General features: G+C 49.3%; 1 protein-coding gene across 4 annotated transcripts in view; it reads right to left on the bottom strand.

The window, feature by feature from the left end:
- The window catches only part of SYK (spleen associated tyrosine kinase), an 85,621-nt gene that overhangs the window by 25,612 nt on the left and 34,912 nt on the right, over positions 1 to 25,097 (bottom strand). For 2 of the 4 annotated variants that reach the window (XM_057498456.1, XM_057498458.1), the window contains exons 2-7: positions 23,495 to 23,947; positions 21,418 to 21,578; positions 8,450 to 8,588; positions 5,046 to 5,127; positions 4,598 to 4,647; positions 2,922 to 2,990 (exon numbers count right to left, since the gene is read on the bottom strand). In XM_057498456.1, coding sequence (XP_057354439.1) covers positions 2,922 to 2,990; positions 4,598 to 4,647; positions 5,046 to 5,127; positions 8,450 to 8,588; positions 21,418 to 21,578; positions 23,495 to 23,908 — 915 coding nt within the window. In that variant the 5' untranslated portion in view covers positions 23,909 to 23,947. The remainder of the gene's footprint in view (positions 1 to 2,921; positions 2,991 to 4,597; positions 4,648 to 5,045; positions 5,128 to 8,449; positions 8,589 to 21,417; positions 21,579 to 23,494; positions 23,948 to 25,097) is intronic. The other 2 variants (XM_057498457.1, XM_057498459.1) reach the window with 1 other exon arrangement.

Raw genomic sequence — 25,097 nt, 5'->3', positions numbered from 1 at the left:
AATTTGGAGTCTTCTAGATTCAATAGTATAACGTCCATTTCTAGATCGTAGTTTTTAGACTTCTGCAAAGATTTTCAAACGAGGCCACTGCAGTGATGATGATAACAAGTCAGAATTGCAGTGACAAGAGAGCCAGTGGGCTGGGGAGGCCTGGCTGCCGTTGGCACAGTGCCGACCTCTGCTGGCGTGACCGCAGCCATGCGTGGGGTGAGGCCCCACAGTGCAGGGCAGGCCCCCTTTGGCCAGGGCATGGGATCATGTTAGGTTTGCTCAAATCCATGAAAATAAACACTTGACCCTCACTATTAACCTTCCCTCAGCCCAGAAGTGCCCGCTGCTCCGCGTCACCCGGTGAGTGGGTATGACCTGAGAGTGAATCGCATAGTTGAGTGTGTCTTAAAATAGTCCAATCATCAGTGCCTGTTTTGGAATAAAACATGAAAACGGGTTTTAGCTGAAATTCTGGAGCCCACTGCTACAGGAAGGCGCCCCGAAGGCCGCGCCTCGTCTAAGGAACTACGCCTTTGAGTCCTGAAGCACGTGGCTCCCCAACTCAGCTGGTTTCCCTGGATCGGAGGATCGGCTCATGTACTTAAAGGAGCAAAGAAAAATATTCCAGAGCTAATAGTACAGGGGTTTTCCTTATTTAAGGACACCAGTCCCTATAGGAAGTGTATGGCAGGGGTAGTAGGGCAATGGCTGAATCATACTGGAATTTAGTTAAATTCATTTACAATTTTAAGTATTAAAATGTTACTAATCTCTAAAGGAAAGTTTAAAATATACCTGCCCTTCATTTGTTACTATGGAATTTCGAATGATCTAATACCTATCTTCACATCAGAAACATACTTTTCATTCGCTACCTGCATGTTCGTTAATTCAAGTTTTAACATGTACTTTTTGTGCCTGAATCATAAAAAACAACTATTTAAATTGATCGAATTAATAAATTCAAGAAAGTGATTTACACCTTAGCTAAACAGAATATTTGACATAATTCCCACAAGTCTTCTCTCATGACTGGTTAAATAATGGAAAATTCTATCTGTGAAAACAAATGTGAGTTCTCGTAAAATATTTCTGATGAGCAATATTTCTGATGAGCAATTAAAATAAAATCCTTCTCTCTTTTATCAATTATTGATATTTTGACATCTATGAAAATCCAACGCATACTTCAAAGGTGTTTTAAATTTAAATAGACAATGGCCTCTTTTTGGCCAGAAAATATTTTATTAGTATTTGTTAATCACAGTATTCATTGATCACATTAGCTACTTTCTAATTCTCTTTTCCAAAAGTTGATTAAATAGTCTGGATATTTTTCAGTCACTGTGAGTGGCCTGATCTGGCTTCAGCCTGCCTGGGACAATGATGGTGGAGAGAAGCCTGTCTCACCAGGCTGGAGATACCTCCTGGCAGGATGGCTTTTGATGTGTCAGCCCAGCCAGCCTGCATTGTCCTCCCTTACTGAATCAAACTGTGATCTAAGTGCCTCTGTGGAGGGATTCTGAAGTAAGTGGACTGATTTAAGTTAGGGGGATGATCCTAGGAGCATCTGGTTTAATCAGTCAAGAGTCCTTAGAAGAAGAGTTGAGGCTTTCTCAAGAGAGAAAGATGAGCGGAGGGGCGCAGTGGACCCCTGGCTGTGGGTGACCGCTTAGGCCGGCCTGAGGGGCTGCACCTGCTCCTCCCCTTCAGCTGCTGACAGCCTGCCCTCTGGGCGTCAGACTGGCCTAGCCAGCCCCTATGGCTGCACAAGGAGAGCCCCTGTGATAGTCTGCATGAGTGTGCGTGTGTGTGTGTGTGTGTGTAGACAGATGTGCACACTGCCAATGTGACACTGAAGTAGACCACGATTCCATTCAGGTTTATCCCAGACTCTCCTTTTAAACCACTGCTCTGTTCGGTGGCCAGTGCAGGGACATCCTGAATATGACTGCCCACTTTGAAAATTCTTATTAAGTAAGATCTCAGGGCTAACATCTTTCTATTTCCATGGTTTCTAGTAAGTACTTTAAGCAGTCTGCTTCATGAATTGTTGCTGTTATATGCCGAAATGTCTGGAAGAATACAACTGATGTGAAATGGGAAGAATTATTAATGAAAGAATTAATTTTATACCAAAATAGGAAGGAAAAGAAAGCATGTTTTATCTATATAGACATATAAAATGTAATATTATGTATATAGGTATATATAACATGTGTAAGATGTTTATATATTTTTGAGGGAGGTGATTCATTATAAATAGAAGAACTTATATTTTTAAAAATAAAAGTTCATTAAAAAGAACTTATTTCCCTCATAATTTGATCTACAGCAAAATATAAAAATGCATCAGGCATCAACTTTACTGCCTCATAAAGAAAAGTAGTGTTTCTAATCCTCAAATTCCATCTGAGCTTTACACATGTTATGTATAAATTTCCAGGTTGGAATTCTACAGCCCCAGTGAAGTTACTGTGGCACTCCATATGTATAAAATAAACAGCCTTAGGCACTCCCTGTGCATAGGCACAAAACCTTGGCTTCCCACTCACTGACATGTAATTTATACACTCGATGAGCAAAGCATGGCAGCATGGATTCCGGCAACTCAAAAGGACCTTGACTATCTCTGCAAAGATTTTTCCCACATGAGCACGAGCTCTTGCCTCTTCCGCAGACCAAACGACTTTCAAGTGCACATTTTAGCAGAGGGAGCACGCTCACAGTGATGGACTTTGCAGCAAAGTGACCAGGACCCACATGGAAAGCAGAGCGAGCACCGGGAGGGCTCCACAGAACAAAGGGACATGAGGCTGGAGCAGCAGGAGGGCCAGCGCAGCACACGGAGGCAGCCAGCCGGCGAGCGTGGGGGCCGAGTGCGGGGCAGTCCTACCACTTGGGGACAGCAAGCAGGGGCACTTTGGCACCTTTCTGTGGCCAGGCTTTGGGAAGGAGTATGATTTGATTCTTGAGATTATTCCACCCGCCGACCAAGTCTAGAAACCATAATGGCAAAAAGGAACAGTAAATGTGCAGCAAACAAGTACAGGCTACCTCACCTGACACACTATCTCACTTTGCTTTACAGTTACACCGCCAACCCCTCCACACTCTGCAGATGGGCATCACCGTGAGCAGTACTTGGTCATTAGGAACGCTTCCAGAAAAGCCCACCACCTGAGCAGAGGGATCTGGAAAAATATTTTGGTAGTATTTTCCACAGAAGGCTATAACATTTGGGATGGTGCATTAAGTAGCCCATGTTTCCTATGGAATTACTAAGTCACAAACTCAAGACAAATCACCCTAACAAAACTCAAAGAAAACCTGACTGCCCAGCCTTGTTATTCCTTCAGGGTGCTGGCTCCACGGTGTCAGTGGAAATACACTGAGTTGGACACTTGGGGCATGTGCATGTTTTTCTGCATGTCATCGGTTAATATAAAATTTTCCCAAGACATCTAAGTTTTTGAAGCTGTGGGATGATGCCTGGAAAAATAAAGGGCTTGAAATTCTTTAAAGAGTTCTCAGCCCTAAGCCATCATCCGTCTTGAGGAAAATGGATCTGCCTCATGGAACACACAGCATCAAAGTGGGCTTTCCCGACCAGGAGCCACACAATGGGCCAAAGTGACGGCTCCAAAAAGGTACCATATTTCAAAAGCTGATCCCCGAATTTTGAGGGGTCAATAATCCCTACTTGGGGCAGAATGTACATTCTAGTCTTTGGAGATTTTGCTTTTTAAGGGTTAACATGCAAAAATTGAGGTGTAGAGCACACAGCTCATGATGGGGGATTTTTACATTTCACAGATGGCATTTAATGTCAGCAAAGGTCCACAACGATGTCCCTCCAAAAGGACCAGGAAGCCTAACCCGCTTTCAGTCTAAATCTGTGCATCAGCTCATAAAATCTGTGCATCAGCTCATAAAAAAAAAAAGAGAAGAGAGTGGTAGAATTCTCTCTCTTTAGGGGCATCAGGTATGCATCAGGAAACCCACACACGAAAGTGTGGACAGGTCATGTTTTCACCTCCTATTGGTGTGGAGGGGAAGGTGGGTTCTGGCTAAGCCCTGGACTCCCTCCTCCTGTAGGGGCTTCTCTTGATGCCACTGAGCACCCCCATTCCAAGCCTTTCTCCACTAAGCTACTGTCAAACCAGTTCTCCTAGAGAGGGTGTGTCTTCTGATAACAATGTGTCGGTTGATTTCACCAGGACAGTTGGGCAGGCAACCTCAGTGAGCCACCTTATATACCAAGCTCGTGACACCATCATGCACACAAGGTCTGCATGGGGTACAAGGTGGAGCCTGAACAATACGTTACCATTTCCCAAATCTGCCAGGAGGCATATTTCTGATTTGACATTGAGTTTCATGGTCCTTTGGTATACTTTTAGAAAATGGAGGGAATTTAACTTACCGGAGCTATTAACTTGGCTAGCTTGGAACTGAAATAGACTGATTCTAGTTAACACTCACCAGCAATCCCAGTTCATCAAGTGTTATTAAAAACAACCACCCTACTCCTACCAGCTAAAACATGCTTTTCACTGTGCTAATAAGCAACTGCTTCATGTGTGGGATGTTTAATAACACTTACCATAAAATGGGAACTTGGAAGTTGTGCACGACCTCCAAAATTAATATTTCCTGGTGAGAAAGAACATGGACAATTACTCTATTACATCAGTGAAAGCCACTATTTACACCGTGCACCTCCACTACCACTCTGTAGGCCAGTCACCGTAATTGTGAGATGTTATGGCTTGAGAAGCAGAAACATGTTCTGCACACATTTCTTTCTGTCTCCTTTCCCTCAACTTGCTCCCCCATGCAATTAGAATTACTTAGTTTTTTTAAATTAAACTTATTTACTATTTTTTGATAAAAGACATATATGTATATAATTGGAGCAATCGGACATCACCTTTTGCCAATCAGGTAAAACAAGACCTCCTCTCACCTGAATTTGCAACAGGCCAAGTCTAAAATGAGGCTGATCATTATCAATACCCGAAAGACTAAGCTCCAGTGTCTTCGTGACTCACCCATTTGCCCGCCAATTTTCTGACATGGAACTGTAAGAACTCTTAACAGACCATCTGGCTTATAAGAATAATGCTCGACTAGCTGAAAGAGAAAAAGTAAGAAAGTACAATGAAAAATGGGAAATCCTACCTGGAGCAGCCAACTCCCCTTCCGGCCTGTAAAGTGACTCACGGACAATCCTGAACCACAAAACCTGCTTCCTTTGGTGGGTCTCCCTGGTCTCTCCCCATGCCTCTCTCCTCCTGGTCTCAGACTTCTGGACAGAAGTCCACACACAGCTCCCTCTGGTCCCCAGTATGCTCTCAGCTCAATGCCTGCCTTTCTTTTTTTGAAAGCAAGTTGCATTTATTCATTTATATTCTCCTACATCCATGTCATGTTATGAAAACAAATTCAGCATGCTAACATTCGTTCCTTTATTCAGTCATTCAGCAAACATTCACGTGCTAGGCCCTGAAACAGGACAAACAATAAACTAAGGGGAATTAGACACATTTCCTCACTTGAGATGCTCACTTTCTTGGTGGAGAGGCAGATAAATGAATCACAATGTAGAGTGATTAATGCTGTAACTGTGCGGTGGGCAAAGGCTTTGGAGGGACCAAATGATGCAGCCCAAAAGTTCCAGAGAGAAGACATCACAGCACAGGTTATACAGGAGCAGGGACACAAGGAAAGGAGGCCTTTTGGGGAATGGAGAGTGTTGACAGGTCATGGACATCCTTGGTGAATGGTTCCCAGAAAGCTATGGATTGTGATGCCCAACATCTTCATTAAAAATAAATTGTGGAAGGTTTATTTCCATCTAATTAAAATTATACAAAATGAAGACAGCATTGGTATTAATGCTGTAACTGTGCGGTGGGCAAAGGCTTTGGAGGGACCAAATGATGCAGCCCAAAAGTTCCAGAGAGAAGACATCACAGCACAGGTTATACAGGAGCAGGGACACAAGGAAAGGAGGCCTTTTGGGGAATGGAGAGTGTTGACAGGTCATGGACATCCTTGGTGAATGGTTCCCAGAAAGCTATGGATTGTGATGCCCAACATCTTCATTAAAAATAAATTGTGGAAGGTTTATTTCCATCTAATTAAAATTATACAAAATGAAGACAGCATTGGTATTTCCTGTTTTCTTTCCATATACAGATGTTTCCTCTTCAATTAACCTAAAGTCTTCATATCTGATATTTCTTCCTTATCTATTCATTGGTGCTCTTTCCAGTCAAGGGCTCTGTGCTCCTGACTCTTCTTTCCTCTCAAAGCTTACCTAATTGAGTGAATGTTTGTTGAATGAATATATTTTACCTGTCCAGGTAGCATGCTTTTTAAAAATTTTATTTGATTGTATCTACCCTTGAAACAAATGTGTTCATCTCACCTGCCCTAACCCCATACTGAACGGACTGCAAAGTCTCCCTGTTCTGTTAAACACAAGAGTGTGTTCTCAGGCTGACAGCGTTCAGGGTTGCAAACCAGTGGAAATACCCTACCCATCTCTCCAATGTCACTCAAATACCTCCTTAAATTATTTTGTTTTCAGACAATCTACTCCGCAAGGGTGGCTGGGAGGCGGGTGTCCATGCAAGGACTTCCCTCCTGGCAGGAGTCTGCTAACTTTTTCTGTAAAGGGCCAGGGAGTGATATTTCTAGCTTTTCTGGGCCACATACCATCTTTGTCACACATTGCTTTATTTATTTTTAAAACAACCCTTTCAAGTGTAAAAACCATTTTCTTCAAGTACTGCGCAAGCACAGGCTAGGGGCCAGGCTTGGTGTGTGCGTTTGCTGCCTCCTCCCAAGCACGGGACGCCAGAGCGATGTGGCCAGGGCCAACTCTCAGGAAAACGGCGCAGCTCCTGATGGGGAGCGGGGCACCTGGCGCCCCTGTCAAGGAAACTAATGAAGTCACGCCTGTAAAAACGGAAGGGGCTGCTAGCGGTCTGTGTGCTCTTTCTTTAACACAGCGGCCGGAAAATATACAACGGGGAAGATAGCATCAGGGCCGAACACGATGATGTGCTGGAAGAATCGATAAATACGGGAAAGAGTCTTGGGAAGGAGCTTTCCGACAATTAGAAGCATTTTACATGACAGTGCGTGTGCATACTTTGCAGTGGTGAATGAACTCACACCAGGAAATGGTCAGCCAGGAGAAGCCAATGGCCGTGTGCCAGAGACGGTGCCCAGGGCTCCACGCGATGGGTGGGCAGATGGACTCTGGTACCTTAAATGCACCATCAACCACTCTCGTAGGAGGCAGAGACTTAGATGGGAAATGAATCCTGAAGGAGAGTTTTCATGCTCATCTCTCAGGTGTGCACTGAGCACTGGTGCCCAACAGGCTAAACGCTCATTCAGATTGATCCCATTCAGATAAAGCAAAGCCTATGATCGATAATGAGCCATTTTCCCATGAGCCACAAACCTAAAGACAATGCCAGTATTAACAACTAGAATGAATAAATGTTGTAATAATCGACATTCAGAAAGGAAGGAATTTTCCCCCAAACACAGCTACAGGGGCTAAAATACATTATGTGGTTGTTCCTCTAAGTTCTTTCAAGGTAATGAGGATCCCTGGTGCCAGTGCTTAAGAAGATGGAGTTCTGAGTCAGCCCTTTCCTACTATTACCACACGTGAGGTTCCTGGTGGGGCCTGGGTGTGCATGTGCTCCTGATGACACCCCTCACCCACAGAATCTCGAGGTGACAGAGTCCCTTGGAAGTCCTGTCTCTAGACCCACTGCAGCTTACAGGCTGCTTTGCTAAAATGAAGTGTGTGGCATGATTACTGTCATTTCCTCACGCTGTGACTGACAGGACAAGCTGTGTATGCCCACCAGCACGACAGGAAGCTTAGCACTTGGCAGTGCCAAAGTAACTCCCAAGCTGGAGCTACTTCAGGGTTTACTAACAGTTGGGGCAAAAATAAACCCTTCTTAGACCAGGTCCGAGCAGTCCTGTGCACATGGTAGAGATGCAGTTTGCAGAGAGAATGGTGCCTGACAGTTTATATTCAGTTTGTCCTCCCACAGCTCAAGAACAGCCCAACCAGCCACCGTCAGGCCCCCTTTCCCAGACATCTGTGCCTTTACTTTGTGTGCATTTGTCTGAAAACCTGCCCTGGGTTCCAGGTGGAATGTAGAAATGTTTTCTAGTCCCCGAGGCAGGGTCAGAGCCCCTGTTAAACTCCAAGTGCAGCCATCTGCAGGCATGCCTCCTGGGGCTGAGAGCGAGGGGCCCTGGACAAGTTACAGAACCTTCTGGAACTTGTTCACCTAACATCATAATCCCTAGAGCAGCGCTGTGAGGCACTGCAGGTGGACGGCAGGCTCTGAGTGGGCGGGTCTCGGGCAGGGACCCAGGTGGGCTGGTTCCTGTCCTTCCTGGGGACGTGTACCTGCCAGAGTGTGTCGAACTTCTTTCCGTCAGGGATGGAAAGCTTCCCCGTTTTGTCCTTGTCGATGCGGTAGTGCAGCACCTTCCCCTCGTGCAGCAGGCACAGGGCGTAAGACCCGTTGCCATCCCTGGCCCTGATCCTGGAAGACAGGAAATGGCCACATCACCTAGGCCGCCCATCCCTTGGAGAGATGTGCCCTGGGCAGGTGGCCCACAGGAGCACCTGACCTTGGGGGCAAGGGCTCTGCCCTCCAATCCCAGGAAGGCCCAGCTCTCCGTCCAGTGATGCCAGGGAGCTCACAAGGAAATGCTGTGGCTGGGGACGGGCTGCAGGCACGATCCGGTGGCCCAGGGTCCCCAGTGGGCTCTGCACGCAGCACTCGGCCCACAGGAACAGCAGCCACTCAGGCCACCTGCACGTGGGACCCCAGGACCGGGAGAGGGTGCAGGCCCCTCTGCACTCACCTCCTCTCTTCACTGAGGTCGGCCTTTGGGTCAGAGCCCTGCTGGGTCGTGCTGACCGCGGGGCTCTGCTTCCTCGTCCTTGCGGGTTCTCCTTGGGGCCACCCCATCCCCCCACAGCGATGCCCAGGATGGAGGCTCTGCCTCTGGGGAGGGAGGCCTATTGGAAGGCCTCGGGGATCTGGGAGGGCATGTTCCTGGGGGCCATACAGGCACGAAATGGACACTGACCCCTCCTGAAATGTGGCGCTTAGGCATCCCTGTCCTCGGCTGGTCTCCCCTTCCAGCAAATCAAGCCCTTCAGACCAGGCACTCTGAGAGTGAGTGTCACGGAGGTCCCAGAAGGCTGCTCTGGCCCTGCCATTTTCTAAAATGAGGAAACCAAAACCCTAAAATGTTAGGCTATGTGCCCAAATGCATCACAGTTTGGGAAGAGTTCAAATGTGTCAAGCTGCCATGGGACTTCGAGTTTGGGGAAGTGTCTGATGTTCTGTCTTGGTCGAAAAGGTCACATCCATGAGGCAGGCTCTAGAAATGGATGTGGTCACCCTTCCCTGGCCTTGTACACTCACCTTAAAAAGCTGACCCGAGACTCAGGAGCTGAGCTTTGTTTTGTAGGGTTGAAATTTTGCATTAAGAGTACATTTCAAGTTGTGCTTGGCTGTGCACAGTGGATCAGTTCCCTCCACACCCCACAGCTCGGGGCAGCCGGAGCAGGCGTGGGGACACACCCAGGGCCTTGGCGGCTGCAGCAGGAGCAGCCTCTGAAACGTCCACACCTTGAACACAGCTCCTTACTCCCAACCCGGCCAAGCCGCCAGCACCCCGAGGCATGAACCCCTTCACAGTCACATGACCGATTCAGGCCAGTTGGTCAAACTTAAAAACAACCACACAGAAAAGATAAAACACATTTTTAAATGGGGGAGAGCTTAGTCTACTATTTTATACTGTGGGAGGTGGGACTGTTCATATTTCATTTTGTAAACATTAGTGGCAAACAAATGGGATGGTTTGGAGGTATAAAGAACCATAGAAAATTAATGCCAAGCATTAAGAATTTACACACATGCGCATATAAGGTGACCCTGGCAGAATGCTGTCCACAGGCCATCCCAAAATATCATTCCCCTGGACTTAGGGTCTTTTATCCTTTGCCCTCAGGGCCCTGAGCACAGTCAACGGGCTCTGACATCTGGTTTCTGAATTCATGCCCAGCCTCTCTATCTTGCCCGTGCCTCAATTGTCCTTTCCTTGTTCAAACTGAGACAGAGGGCGGCAGATTTTCCAGGAAGATGGTGCAATCATCTTCTTAGAAATCTGGGACATGCCAAGTAAGCCCACATTGGGGCCACCATCACCCGCCCACCAGCCAGGCAGGCGGAGAATCCTAGTGGTGCTGACGACAGGCATCCTCTGCTGCCGGTGGGAGTGTGAATCCCGCTGTTTGCTGGGCTGCACTTTGCAGGTCTCCACTGAAGCTGAACCTGTTCAAGCCTAGTAAGTCAGCCCTTCCCTCCCAGGTTTACAACCCCTGCGCACACACTCCCAGAAAGCATGCTGGGATGCGGACAGCAGCTTACCTGTGATTCCTGAAAGCCATAAATAAGCAACCTAAAGGTTCACTGACTGCGGCGTGAGTAAACAACCTGCAGGGTATCCATGTGATGAATATCACACACCAATTAAATGACCAGCCCAGACGACTCTCAGGAGCATAAAACGTGGTGTCATGCATGAGGCTCCCCAACAGGCGAAAGCAAGCACCTTTGTTTAGAGATGTACACTGGGGCCTTAGGTGGCAAAGTTAAAAAAAGAGAAGTGAGGGCTTCTGGACACAGAGCCAGGAAGTGGCGTCCCGGGGGCAGGTGTGAGTGGGGAGGGCCTGCTGCAACTCTGCGGTCATTTCTTGACTCCGGTGGTGTTGGCTTTTAATGATTCATTAAGCCTCACAGATAGAGTGCCGTGCTCTTCGTGTGCTTCCTATTTCAGAATAAAAACAGTATAAAGACAGGGCTGCTGCCAGGCGGAAACAGAGCATCTCTTGCTTTTGGGAAAGTGGTTTCTGTGAGGGCACCTGCTTCTCTGAAGCCCCCCCAGAGAACTGACCCTGGAGGACAGCCCGCCTCTCCCAGAGCTCCAGCCAGGCCGCTCCCTGTGAGCCGCTCTAAGGACAGCAGGCACAGGGACAGCCATGGACATGCAGCCTGACATCCCCCGGCAGCTGGCAGGAAACAAGAGCAGAGAAGGGAAACCCACATCTGTAGGTGGCAAAGACCAGAGGCTTGGCGACACCAACAGCCAGCAGCCGGGAGTGTCTGCTGGCTGCAGGCAGACCAGGGCTGGGCTATTTTCATCTACCTGACGGGAAGGACTGCTTTGGAAGCGGGTGGCTCCTCCTCTTGGCCCATCCCGCTCCTCAGAGAGCCCGCCTCTGCCACTGCACACCCACCAGGTCTGTCACCCAAAGGGCAGAAGGGCAGAGGCCAGTCTTCTGGCTCCTTCAGGGCTGCTGCCTTCCTCCCTGGGTCAACAGCTCTCATCATGTCCACAGAAGCCCTAGGATATTTTTTGCCCTGTGAGTATCTTGGAAGAAGCAAGCCTACAAAGATTTGAGTTTTGCTCTTACACAGTGTGGGTTTTCAGTGCTCTGAACCCAGCTGGGCTGCAAAGTTGTCCTAATTTGCCTTGACACAGTCCTGATGTCGTGTGTCCTGGTGACTCTCCTTAGTGAGGGAGTGGGAGGGCCACCTGCCTCCAGGGGTGGATGGCCTTAGGCTCTGTGATGAGCTGGCCTCGCACACAGAGACACTTAGCAAAGGAGAGGTGAGGAGTGTTTGTTCTGCCTGGCACAGCCTGCAGAGGCTGAACCCCTTCCCTGCCCTCCTGTGCCCTCCCAGAGCAGAGAGAATGGGTGGCGGCAATGCCTGGACACTGGTGGGGACGTGAGGACAGGACACGGTGGGACTTTCAAGTATGCCCCCACCCTGGTCCCTGGGCATTGCACTGTGTCTGCTGCAGATGGAACAGAACAGCAGGGACCTAGTCCAGCCCAGCCCAGGAGTACTCATTCTCCATGCATCCTGGTCCATGGCAGAGGGGGCACAACCGGCTGGAGGGGAAGGAGGGTGCCTGTGATGGCAGTGTGCCTGTGACGGACGCAATAGGCCATTCAGATGGACAGGGAGGGCTCCATGCCACTGGGCCTTCACCCTCCCATCCAGGGTTGACCCTGTGGAGTCTCAGTTCAGTCCTCGGTCAACCATCTACCCAAAAGTGTCTTCTCAGTGAAGGAGAAGTGGGAACCCAACTCAGAAGGGTGCTAGTCCTAAGGATCCACAAAAGACAAAAGAAAATGCAACTTCTGGGTGCTCTGGCCCTACACCAGAGCAAAATCTAGGCACATGCACATTCCATGCCAACAATAAAGCAGTGTCAGGACAGAACATGGGTCCAAGCCTGCAGCCATGCCAAGCTGTTCTTTCACACCTCTGCCTGTTAGAAATTTCATTATAAATTCCTTTTCTCTGGAACTAGGTCCCACCATTTCTCTTCCAGCTTCAAAGGGACCTTGACCAGACCAACAAACCGACATCAGTCCACAGTTCCCTTTGAACTTGAGGCAGGCTGTGACTCTCTGCTGGCCTGGTGCTGCAGAACCACACATGTCAAATAAAATGATGTCCTTTGATCAACTACAGCTATACATAAAAGCTGACAGAACTTAGCCTTTATTGTGGCATGTGAGGCTCATGAGAGCCTAATGTAGTCTCCCTCATCAATAACAAGGGTAAGTGTTTTCTAAACCCACAATTTGCTTTTGAAATTTAAGTACATAACAAAAAGTCAGGTGAAAGTTGAGCAGGGATGAGTGAATGGCAAACAAGAGGGAACATGTGCATTTGGCCTGAGAGCACATGCCAATATCAGCAGTGCCATGGATAGGGGACGACCTCCAGGCCAACAGAACGGGGGCGCTGCAACCCGAGGTCCCCACTTTAGAGCAAGGAAACCTCTTCAGCACTGGGGGACAGCATACCATTCCCAGGAACTCTCAGGATTCCCACAGATGAACATCAGCAAGTAGGAGCTCAAAAAGATCACAAAAACATAAGGAAACATGAGTGACGGGAAAGGAGGCAGGGAGAGGAAAAAGGTGGGGAAGAGACTCTGCCCCTAAGGACTTTCTGTACTGGAATCATCAGATACGGAATATAAGCCTACTGTGTAGGAGATTCTCAAAGACACAAAAGACAGAGTCATGAAAACTAGGAAAAACTACGCTCAAACACGCCCAGGAATAACTGAGAAAAACAAAAAACAGAACTGCTAGAAATAAAGAAAATGTAATTGGTGGAAAAAGAAAATCAGCGGATGAATTTGGCAGCAGATGAGACACAGCTGAAGTGAAAATGAGTGAGGTGGGAGACCAACCCAGACAGTGCAGGGCACAGCTAAGGGAAAACAAGCAAAGGCAACAGAAAATAAGAAAGAATAGAGAGGATGAACTGAGGAGGTCCAGCATGTTTGATAGGAATCCCTGAAGGAAGAAATGCTAAGAAAGGAGAGAGTAATAGTTGTAGAAAACATAGCTGATGTTTTCCAGAACTGACAAAAGAAAAGAGCCCATGGTTGTAAAAGCACAGATACATGATCACCAGTCACTTAGCTTTGTATACATCATCTTGTTCATCTCCATAAAAGCTCAGATAAAACATTAGTTTCCCCATTTTATCATTGCATAAACGGAGGCCAGAGAGATGAATTAAGTTGTCTAAATCACAGGCCTACTCAATAGTGGGGCCTGTTTTGACTTCAAGGCCTGACAAATAGAAGCAGTTTTAAGGTTCACTCTTCTCCACCAGTCAAATATTGGGGGGGTGTTGCAGGGACATCCCCACTGGCACATGTGGTTACAGACCCTTCATAGAACTCTGACAATCTCAAGTGATCACTGTTCTTGATCAAGCTTAGGTTCTTGATCAGGGTAGGCACCAGGCATCTGGAACAGGTTCAAATGTGGTCCCCAGACTGCCGCAGCACCCAGGAATGTGTCAAAAATGCACATTCTTGAGCCGTACCCAGATCTAGTGAGTTACACACCAGCAATGGGGAAGGTGACCAGCAATGTGTGCTTCAATGGGAGTCCAGGTGATTCACCCACACAAGCTGAGAAACACTCTGACATCATCTCTTCTGGACCTTGTGGAGTTCAAAGGAACCCAACTGAAGGCACTCCTTTCGTTCTTCATCTTTTACCCTAATTTAATTTGTCCCTTGCCATAGAGAATACAAGTGTGTCCTCTTATAAGCTATCTTGATGTCTTTAAGAAACTTGTCATAGTGGGAATGTGTTTTTAATGGGTGGGAGGCATCCACCTGTCACCCAGTCCACCTGGTGGGGTGGGGGAGAGTGAGAGGAAGGCATTGGTGAGAGTATTGCTCTAATACTCAAGGGTGATGGGTATGCCCTCCAGTGCCCCAAAGCCCAGTCCATCCTGGACAAGGAGCACATGGCTCTGATTTGCACACCCCTGATTCTGGGTGGGCATGACCCTTTTCCTTAGAAAGCCATTATCAAGGAAGCTTCTAGTCCCCAGGTGTGTCCAACCCTTGCTGGACCATCTGTTGCTTTACCTACAGGGCTTCCAGATGCAAGGGGCATGAGTGAGTGTGTGTGTGTGTGTGTGTGTGTGTGTGTGTGTGCGTGTGTATGAGGAAGAGAGGGGTGTAGGGGTGTAATGGGAAAGGATATGGTGGGGAGAGGGAGGCAGGAAATAAGAGAGAGGTATCCTCTACCTGGAAAATGGCTAATAAAGATGGAGTGGCTCAAAGATTAAAGTGCTTATTTCTCCTTGAGGGGCTAGGGCGGAAAGTCAGGGGACAGCTGAACCTCAGACGCAGAGCATGTGAGAGAATGTCACATAGGAAGGCAGCTACCGAGGCCCCAGGGCAAACTGCACTGCTGCCTGGTGCTGCACAGAGGGCTTCTGCTCCGCCCGGATTCCTAGCCTGCAGCGGACAGGCCCCCTGGGGATTACTAGGGAATAGGGAACATACGAAGGACTGGCCTAGTGGGTCCTACCCATCCTGTGAGCAACTGCAGGCCAGCTCTGGTGCCAGGCCACCCCCACCGCGGGGATGGAGCGCTCTGCCAGTCCAGGGCCAGCAAAGCCCACGGCCATGCTCCCAGCCCATGCACACGGACTCCCCTGGGCTTCCTCTCTGGCTCCATCTCTCACCCTCCCTGCCTGCCCACCGTGGCCTGGGGGAACCACTGGGCCTGCTCTGAGACCTGCCACTCACCTGCCTCTCCCCTCAGTGCCACTACCCTGCACCCCCACTCCAGGCAGCAGGGCAAGAGCTCAGGGGCTTCCTACATGGCCCAGCAGGCTCTGCAAGGCAGGGCCGGGAGGAGGCCTCCTAGAGGAGGCTCAGCTCAGCTCCATGCAGCCTCCATGTCCCTGGCCTCCCTGCCTTCTCCCACACCTCTTGGAACCAGGATGCCCTTCTACCACCTCCACTGCCTCCCCAGCCCCAGCGGCTCCCTTGCTCTTCTGCTCTGCTGTCACAGCTGCCCTCACACCTCAATCTCAGTAACCCTAATGGGCCGGCTTACCCCAAGGACCAAGAGGCAAGCACTACACGGGGCACACAAATGGGGGGACCACGCAGCCTGAGGAGCCCTGCGGACCACTGCCATCCCTTCTCCCACCCTGTTAGTGGCTCCTTTCACTCTCAAAGTGTCCCCGAGTAGACAGTCCATTACACACACACCCTCGGGATCAGGGGACTTCCTGTGGTCTGACAGCTTGCTGCTCCTGATGGGCCCTGTGCATCACCACTTCCTGCTACCCAGGACCACTTTCTTTTCCTTCTCTGCACTCTTCTCCTCCTTGCTCAAAGTTAAATGTCCCTTCACCCGTGACAATGGCATCTAGAACCAGTGGGATGAGGGACAGTATACAGCAGACAAAAACAAAACAAAATGGAGATATCGGGTGGCCACAGTGTCATTACATCAGACAGGAAGGCCGCAGGGATGGGAGGTCACACAGCCTGCAATGTGTCCTCTGGGCCGACACCTCCCCCGGCCTGCAGCCATGGTGAGGGCATGTCTGCTCAGCTGTCACAGCCTTCAGGCTCCCCTTGAGCCTGGTGCGAGCCTGGTGGAATGCATGGATATTTTGCTGAATGAACGACTATTTTTGTGGCTTCTTTTTTTAAACAGTACAATTCTAAAACCAGGAAGTAGAAACTACAGTGAAGATGACATTGGTGACTTACTGATTTGAGGACTCCTTCAGCGAATCCGAAATACCTCCTTCTCTCTGTAACATTCATTCAGCTATTTAATGAGCTGCTATCTGTGTATTTTAAAGGTCACCTTGAAATTTCTCTTGTCTTGGTAAGATATGCAAGGAGTTTGGGCCAAAAACTATAAATATCTACCTGGGTATGAAACACAAAGAAAGTGACAATTCCTTTTTTTTTTTTACTTTTGCAGGACAAGGAATTTTTGAAGTGTTTCCATTCTAAGATACTTCCACAATGAAACAAAGCACGTGGCATGATGCCCTTCAGCGGCATGCTGCGCACTTGGAGATGTTCATGCTTGAGGCTATGCCCAGCCTCACGAACCACATATGTCTGCACAGCCTCTATCCGGCCCAGACCAGGCCCAGCAATGTGACCACATGACCTTAGGGTTTTGTATGATCTGTAAAAGATATTTCATCCCCACCAGAGAATGCTGCTCTTTCCTCCACGCCAACTTCCTTCCCGAAACTTGACAATGATTAGAAAACCATGCATGTGTTATTATATATAACAAGCTGTAAGCCTGGAGGAAAGACTGAGTTTTCTTGTTTTTGTATTGAAGAATAATATTACTGCATCACTGTCCAATGAAGAGGAAAACACTGTGCAGTCAAAAAATGGAGAAAATAAACTATACTATCAAGATACATCATGTGGTTAAAGAAAAATTATATTTTTTTCCTGAATTTTATATGTTTGTAGTATTTATCAGCTTTAAAAATTGTTATTTATTGCATTTTTTTCCTATTCAAAAAAATATGTTTTTCTACCTGATCTTGTACTTTTTAAAAGGAGGGTCCCCAAGTAGTATGTGCCTTGCACCCCACCAACCCTAGATCCTTCCTTTGTGGGAGGGGATACATAATTTTTGGAAATTAAGCTTTGTTCCCCTTTTCTGAGGTATTGATTTTTCAGTCATACCTGAGCTGTGATTTCTCAGTAGGTAAACGTGCTGCCAGGTGAGGCCTCAGAGAGCTGAGGGGATGCACCCCGAAAACCTTGGCCCCTAGGCTCACTGATGAGGCAGAGCTTGGATTCCTGCCCACACAGGGCCTGGACTGAGGGGCCCTGTCCACTGCTCACGTCTGGCTTAGCAGACCCCAGGCATGGACAGGCATCTGAGCCAGAATACCAGAGAACGGGAGGCTTAAGCAGCAGACATCTCTGGAGGCTGCAGTACAGGATCAAAATGACAGTAGAGTCAGTACCTGGTAAGGGCCTGCTCCTGGCCCCTAGACAATCACCATCTAGCTATGTGCTCAACATGGCCCTGCCTCCATGTGGGCACTAATCCCATCATGGGGCCCCACCCTCATGACCCCATGTAAACCTAATGGTTACTCAGAGGCTAAGGCTTCAATATGTGAATCTGCGGAGATGCAGACATTCAGGCCATGACAGCAGATGATGGGTAACCATTTAGAAACATCACGGATGACCTTGAGAGGGGGTCTCTAGACCCATACCATCCATCCCTTCCATAAAGAACCTTTGCGCCTATGTTCTTTACTCCCTGAGTACAATATAAAGTCCCTGATGCTGCCTTCCTGAAGTCTCTCCTGAAGAATCATGACTTAGCTGTGTGGGCAGGAGACAAGAGGGGGGATGCCGACACTTCACGTGGACGTGCCCTGGTGCCACGCCTTGCATGGGGAGTGGGGTGGGAGCCCGTGGTAGTGGTGTCCCTGGATGAGGTGTTTGCTGGCACCTGCTTTCAGCCCAGACACATCAGAGACCCTGGATTTGGGTCTCCTAGGGACAGACAGCCTCGGACAAGCTCCCCCGTGCCTCAGTCCTTTTTTGAAAGCCAAAGGATTTAGACCCACTAGTGATGGGGTCCCTTCTGGCTCATGTGCTCTGCCTCTGCACACGGATTTCACACCACCATTCATGAGGGGGGCCGGCATCCCCCCGACACTAGCCATCTCGATGATTAGGAGTTCCTGGGATATAGCTTCTGCATGTTAGACTAGACTAGCGAGGGTTTACAACCTTGACAAGGTCTCATCCTTTTTGAAATATGTTGCCTTTCCATCAGTGTTTTCAGTGAGTGGCAAGAGCGTGTGTTTTCCCAAGAGAAAACATTTCCCAACTGAAATGTAAATCAGAGGTTCCAGAACGAACTCTTGTATTTCCACAATTGACTCTCCATGTCATTCCCTAAACAAGAAATTTCCTAAATGGGAACTGCAAGCATCCAACACCACCTGTGGGCATCCCTTGGTTCATTAATGACTCAAAACCAGCTTATACAGATGGCTCCTGATGGTTTGACTTATGTTTTTTAATTTTACATTGGTGTAAAAGTGACATACACTTAGAAGAAACCATACTTCGAATTTTGAGTTTTGGTCCTTTCTAGTGATATGTGGTCTGATTCTATTTAGTGATGCTGGGCTGGGCAGCCAGCAGGAGCTCCTAGTCGGCCCCACAATTACCAGGGTCAAAAACCCTTATGTTGATGTCCACCCTGCACCCACACAACCATTCTCTTTCTCACTTTCAGTCTAGTATTCAATAAATTACCCAAGAGAGTCAGCACTTTATTATAAAATAGGCTTAACATTACATGATTTTGCCCAGCTGTAGGCTAAGGTAAGTGTTCTGATCACATTTTAAATGGGCTAGGCTAGGTTCAGTAGGTTAGGTGTACTAAAGACATTTTTGACATATGGTATTTGCAATTTAAGATGGGTTTATCAGGATGTAAGCCTATCATACATCAGGGAAGATATGTATTTATTAACCATTCTACAATGTGCTTGACATTATTCATGGCATGTTCACGTACATTAATGTATTTTAAGTCAAGTTCACGAAGCCTAGCCTTCAGAGTCACAAAAACTAGGTTCTGTTTCTGAAGCTGAGAGCCTCATAGGCTCGGGTTCTGCCAGGCCCTGCTGGGAGGTCCCAGGTAAGGCAGGCCCCTTGGCAAGTCTAAGACGGAGTCAGGCGGGAGACCAGCACTTGGGTGTGGTGGGGCTGAGTGGAGCAGAGGGCTGTGAGCAGCAGGCGGGGCAGCTGGCTAGAGCCAAACCAACCAGGAAAGGCTGGGAACACCAGCGTAGGAAACCAGAAGCACCGTGGAGCAGGAACGGCCACCTGGAGTGGGGAAAATCAAGTAGCAAGAGGAAGCTGGACACGGAACCACACCATTGGGATAAGGGAGGGTGGGTGTGAGGTCCATCCTTGGGCACAGCAGGGCCGTCCCCAGCCCAGAATCCTGCCTTCCTCCTGCGGAGCGTGCCACCAAAGACAGGCCGCAGATGCACCACTGCTCCCAGTGAGAAGGGCATGTCTGCACAGAAAAGACACCCTGACCCCTTGGGTGGTGGCCAGTGCATGAGCGGGGCCATGCTGCAGGCCCACGCCACTCCCTTCCCCTTCCACTGTGTTAACGCAGCCCCTGCAGGCACGAGGAGGCCAAGGCCCTGAAATCACTGCAGAAAGGTGAGCACTGCACTTTGGTTCAAACATGGGAGTGTGCAGCCTCCATCGTGCCCATGCCCACACACCTGACTGCCTCAGCTACACCCGCCATTGGCCCGCCGAGCACCTGCTAGATCTGTCCTCACCTTCCCCACCAGGCAGGGACGAACAGCAAGTCCTCCCAGTGTCCGCGAGCCTGGCCTTCGGGGTGCTCCCCTCTTGGGGCACCCCCGTGCTGTTCCCTTGCGGATGGCTCCCGGCTGTGGGGCTCACACCCTGCCCCCAGTGCCCAGGATGGTGCCAGCATCCAGTGCCCCAAGCAGCTACTAATGGTGGTAAATGTCGGCTCGTGGATGGATACGCTGATTTAAATGATTAGAAAGTAGGCAGGAGACACATTCTTGAGGGAAGCCTGAGTGAGGCCTGAGAAGATTCACTGGCAAGGACCCCACCCCACACCCCTCACTGGCAGACAGGGCTGCCCCCGGGAAGGCACCCCATTGCTAGAGGGGAGCGGGCCTCCTGCCCCAACCACAGCAGCCCCCCAGCGAGAAGGCGGGAGGCCTCACCGCCGTTTGGATTATGCAATGTGGGGCTGACTTCACATGCCAAGATACTATGTGGGCAGTCCCAGGACATTTGTGTTGGAAATTATTCCTCAGACGATGCAAAAGATCTGAACCTCAGGGAAAATGAGTTGACAGGGACCACGTTAAGGAAAATAATATCTGGCGAACAGGATTCCTGCCGGTACCATTACTGCACCCACAAACCCATCCTGCTGGGCACCAGTGCGTGCCAACCCCACTCCTCTGCTTTTGTTTACAGGGTCACTTTTCAAAAAAGATCACTGTGTTCAATCTCATTCTTCAAATAAAGAGATTCTATGGTAAAATTGGAGGAAAATTCTTTAAATAGATGGGACACTCAGAGAAAACACTTCTATTTCTAGTAAATGTGTACAAAGTCACCTGGGTGTGAGCCCACATGCCTGACTGTGGGTACATAGCCGTTTGTAAGTGTCCATAGTGGCTGTCCCCCGAGGCACCCAGCGAGCATCTCTAGAGGGTCACTGACAAACAGGCAAGTATGCCCCTAGGGCACTTCAGGAGAATGAGGCTCACACCCGCCCAGAACTTTCCTTACCTTCTCATGAGCACCGACTCTACCCTCAGGTAGCCTATGGCTCCAGGACCTCCGGTACCCAGGTCTACCAGCCACTGAGGATGACAGTGACCACGGGGTGGGGTACACGCCTCATGCCTGAGTGTATAAGGCTGGAGCCTGCAATCCTGCTCCTGATGCAGCAGCCGTACTACCCCTTCTGTGAGCTGCTCAGAGAATTTTCCTTAACATCCACCCTAAGGGCTCTCAGTTCCACATGAAAATAGAAGTGAAGTCTGCAATCTTGTGAGACATGTGAGTGACCAGTGTGCATGTTTTCATTTTAGAAGGATGGCCACAGATGTGTCACAAAGCTTCTATTTGCCACTAAAAGCCAAGTATGTGGCTGAATAACATTTTCCTTAAACACTGTGCCCCTGGGCATCCAAGAAGACTGCTCATTTTTGGGTCAGACTGGGCACCACAAATGGTAAATTACAAGTGATAGCTTTGATTTGGAACATCCTTATGGCAGGCCAATGTACAGGGTATCAGGTGACAGCATGTGACCCCTTCCCCAGGTCACATGGAGACCAGCAATGGGGAACTGAGCTGTCCCGAAGTGTCTAAGCAGGGACAAGACACAATACTCACAAAAATTTTCCATTTGTCTTTGATCCTATCAGTACAATCTGCTCAGATTCGTCCCGGGAGATTTTTCCGTGGAACCAGGGCATTTTTTCATGGGCTGTGGTGGCGATCAGTTTCTCCAGCTGAGGTTTCTGGCTGATGATGGCCTGCTCCAGAGCTTGGCCCTGCCAGGGGGAGAGGGAAACAGAGCGACTAAGTAAAAATGAGAAAAAGACGCAGAAATCATTTCTAATCTCCCTCAACTCCTGATATGCTAAAATTAAATAAGTTAGTTTGTTCAATAAATAAAAGCAGATCTTTATGTATATTTAAGTGCCTTCAAGTATAGATATAATAGAATAGACTTCAGAATACAGAGACTGGCCTTTGAAAGCTGGACAGGGCTTTAGAAAGCATCTGTGCGACCCTGTGGCCTAGAGAGCAGGTCGCCTGCTCTCTTGGGATCAGCACTGTCTATAGGAACGGACCATTCAGTGTGAGAACCTCATCATTCATGACAGCCAGGAAACCTGAAGATTGTGCAAAGAGACACTGGCTTTCCTGTAGCGTCTGCATGTCCTGCCCTGGGCCCTCACACAGCCTGCTGCCCGGAGCTGCAGACAGAACTCCAGAGAGCGGACGCGGTGCATCCTGCCACCTCAGGATGACAACCTGAAGAGCAAAAATGGGTGGGTCGGCAGCTGGATGAGTTCATTCCTCATTGTTTTTCTCCAGGGAAGGAAATGAAGACCCAGGGTCTGGTTATTTTGAAGGTGTAAAAAGAACCAAAAGAAGTACAAATAAAAATATAACCAACCCAAACTAGGAGATGGCAGCAGGAAAGGTAACCATGGAAAACTTGCCATGAGAAACAAAGGCAGAGACAGGTTACAGACCAGGGAAGCTTCTGGAACAGAGGGAGTGAAGGTCAAGTATAGGGTGTGAAGCACCACTTGCCACAGTGGAGAAAGGACACGGATGCAACACTGCTGAACCCCAAGTGCATTACGCTGAGTGGACGAGGTCAGCCTGGAAAGGTACCTGTGTGTGAGTCCTTTTACATATAACATCAGGTGGCCAGGGGCTGGGAAGGGCAGGCATGAGGGTGTTGGGTGATGGAAGTATTACGTGACTTGATGGTGCTGGGGGCCATGTGATACTGTGCATTTGCCCAGATCACAGACCCACACACCTCACAGGATGAATTTCACTGTATATGAATTACAACTGAAGAAATCTGATTGATCTGACTTTAAAAAGGGTAAGGGGGTGGCCTCGGACAGATCTAATTGAATGCTAGTGAGAAATAGTGATACACAGGATTGCTGTCCGTCTGCAAGGCTGCGTGCAGGGCAGGACATGATAAAGGTGGGGAAGGAGGCACTGTGACGCTCACAAGGCCTGCACTCTCACATATCTGAACATGGCAGGAAACACAGGGGATGCGTGGCACACGCCTCCAGGAAACGCCAGAGAAATGGCCAAACACGTGAATACGACCAGGAGACGGTCCCCATTCTGCTGGCTCCTGACCATTGCCGGTAGTGTGGCAGGACTGTGAGTTGTCACAACCTCTGAGACCCCTGTGGCTGATGACCTGTCAGTCTATGCAAATAAAACATACATGGCCTTTGCTGTGGCAAACCCAACCCCTTCAGAGTTATCCTGCACATACTGCAGAACACCTTGGAGAGAGGCGTAGAGCGGGTGCTCCCAGCAAGATTCTACATGCCTGTCAATGGTACCATTTACATAAACTCTGGTGTGTGGGAGGGACTATCAGGCAGCCAACACAGGCCCAGGCTGCATGTGTGTACTAACATGGGAATGTTCTGCAGGAGGCGCTATGGAGCTACACAATTAAGTGCCAGTCTGTGACCCCTCAGGTACGTAAAAACCAGAAGCTATCTGGGGTGCTTCCTTCAGAAGGCCCGCCATGAACTGGGTGACAATGGTTTCCTTCCGACTGTGCAAAGAGGGAAGGCTGCCTTATTGGAGTGAGGCAACGTGTGGCTCAAGGCGGTGACTCGGGGTGGCTGTACATCTGAGCACCATCGCACGGCTCTGCTGGGCCCCCGGCGCCCATGGGGCATGCTCTCACCTGCAGGTTCCAGGTCTGCTTCACATACTCCCGGATGAGGTTCTCCTTCAGGTCCTCAAATGGCCCAGTCTTGGGCTGCACGCCAGGCGGCCGGTTGCAGGGCCTCTTGAGGAGGCAGACGAGGCCATCTGACTCCTGGGAGTGGTACTGGCAGAGCTCAGCGGGGCTGCTGTGCGCACGGCCCCCCGCGATGGCATAGGTGCCATTGAGCTCGCGCTCAATGGTGTAGTGGTGTGCCTTGCGGTCGTGTGCCACTGACAGTGCAAAGCCGCCCAGGTAGTTGCGGCTCTGGCGCAGCAGGTAGAGCCCGTCGCTCATGCCCCCCTGCACCAGGTAGTCCTCTGCCTCCTCCCGGGTGATGTTGCCGAAGAAGAAGGGCAGGTGGTTGGCGCTGTCGCCCATGCTTCCAGCCATGTCAGCGCCTGCGGGTCACCGAGGGCACGCAGGGGTCTCCTGGGCAAAGCAGAGAGAGGGACACAGTCAGGTCCCACAAGCAGTCCTTAACCAGCAGGGCCCCAGCACAGGGATGAACACCCCCACTAGGGCAGCAGCTCTCCCCACCCCGGGACATGGGTGCAGAGCCCTAAGAGTCATTCCCCCCATCATTATTATATCCCAAACACCCCTTTCAACACTGAACCCCAAAGAGCATCACACAAATGTGACCAACACATGTCACACACACAGAGACACACAGGAATACATGTGTTTGCCCTTCTTGTTTGGTGGGGGCGGAATTCTGAGAGATACACTAAAATGGGAAGTCCCATTGCAAAACAGGGCTTAGGAGCTGCCCCTGTGGTGGGCAGGTACCCAGCAGTGGGGGGCACCCAGGGGCTAACGCCCACCCCTCGAGATAACTGTGAAGAACCCTGGCTGTGCTCAGTTATGTGTAGTGAGGAAGTCACTGGCACTGTCCCATGAGAACACCCAGGGTCTACCGTCTAGTCATCATTGTAGTTAGGCACCAAGAGCTGATGCTGGCCATGTCTACACACCATGTAAAACCGTGTGAGCAGTACCCTCGGCCTTCCCTCCTCAGCCAGCGCTAGGACCACCCACCACCACCGAGACGCACAACAGGGCCTTTCCCACAGTCCATCTCAGGTGGCACACGTCTCCTTGGACTCCCCTACCCAACTCCAGACCACTTCCTGGCACTGCCTTGGACCACCGCTTGGCCGATACCGAATAGCGCCAGTTCCATGCTTGAGGACACCTGTCCTGAAAAGGGACTTCTTGCCCTTAACAGACGCTATGAAGGGAAGAGTGAAGGCAGTAGATACAGTTTTAACCGTGTGTGTGTGTGTGTGTGTGTGTGTGTGTGTGTGTTTGGGGGGGAGGAGGTGGTGTTTTCTTTCAGTGTGGTTGTGGATGAGCACTATATACTGCCAGTCCAAAAAGCACCCACAAGGTGTATTTTAACTGAAAGAAGCTTGTCATCAATGGAGAAATTGAGATGACTCCATGTATGCATCTAGGGAGAAAAGTGTATACACTTCATCACACACATAGACAGACAGAAACACATGTAAAACACACAGACACACACACGATTATGTGAAACAGCCTCTTCTCAATGTGAATCAACCTACAAGTAGCT

This window comes from Manis pentadactyla, chromosome 3 (assembly GCF_030020395.1).
Source record: "Manis pentadactyla isolate mManPen7 chromosome 3, mManPen7.hap1, whole genome shotgun sequence".
Classification (NCBI taxonomy): Eukaryota; Metazoa; Chordata; class Mammalia; order Pholidota; family Manidae; genus Manis; species Manis pentadactyla.
The sequence above is the reverse complement of the archived record's forward strand: the minus strand, read 5'-3'. Positions and strand labels throughout refer to the sequence as shown.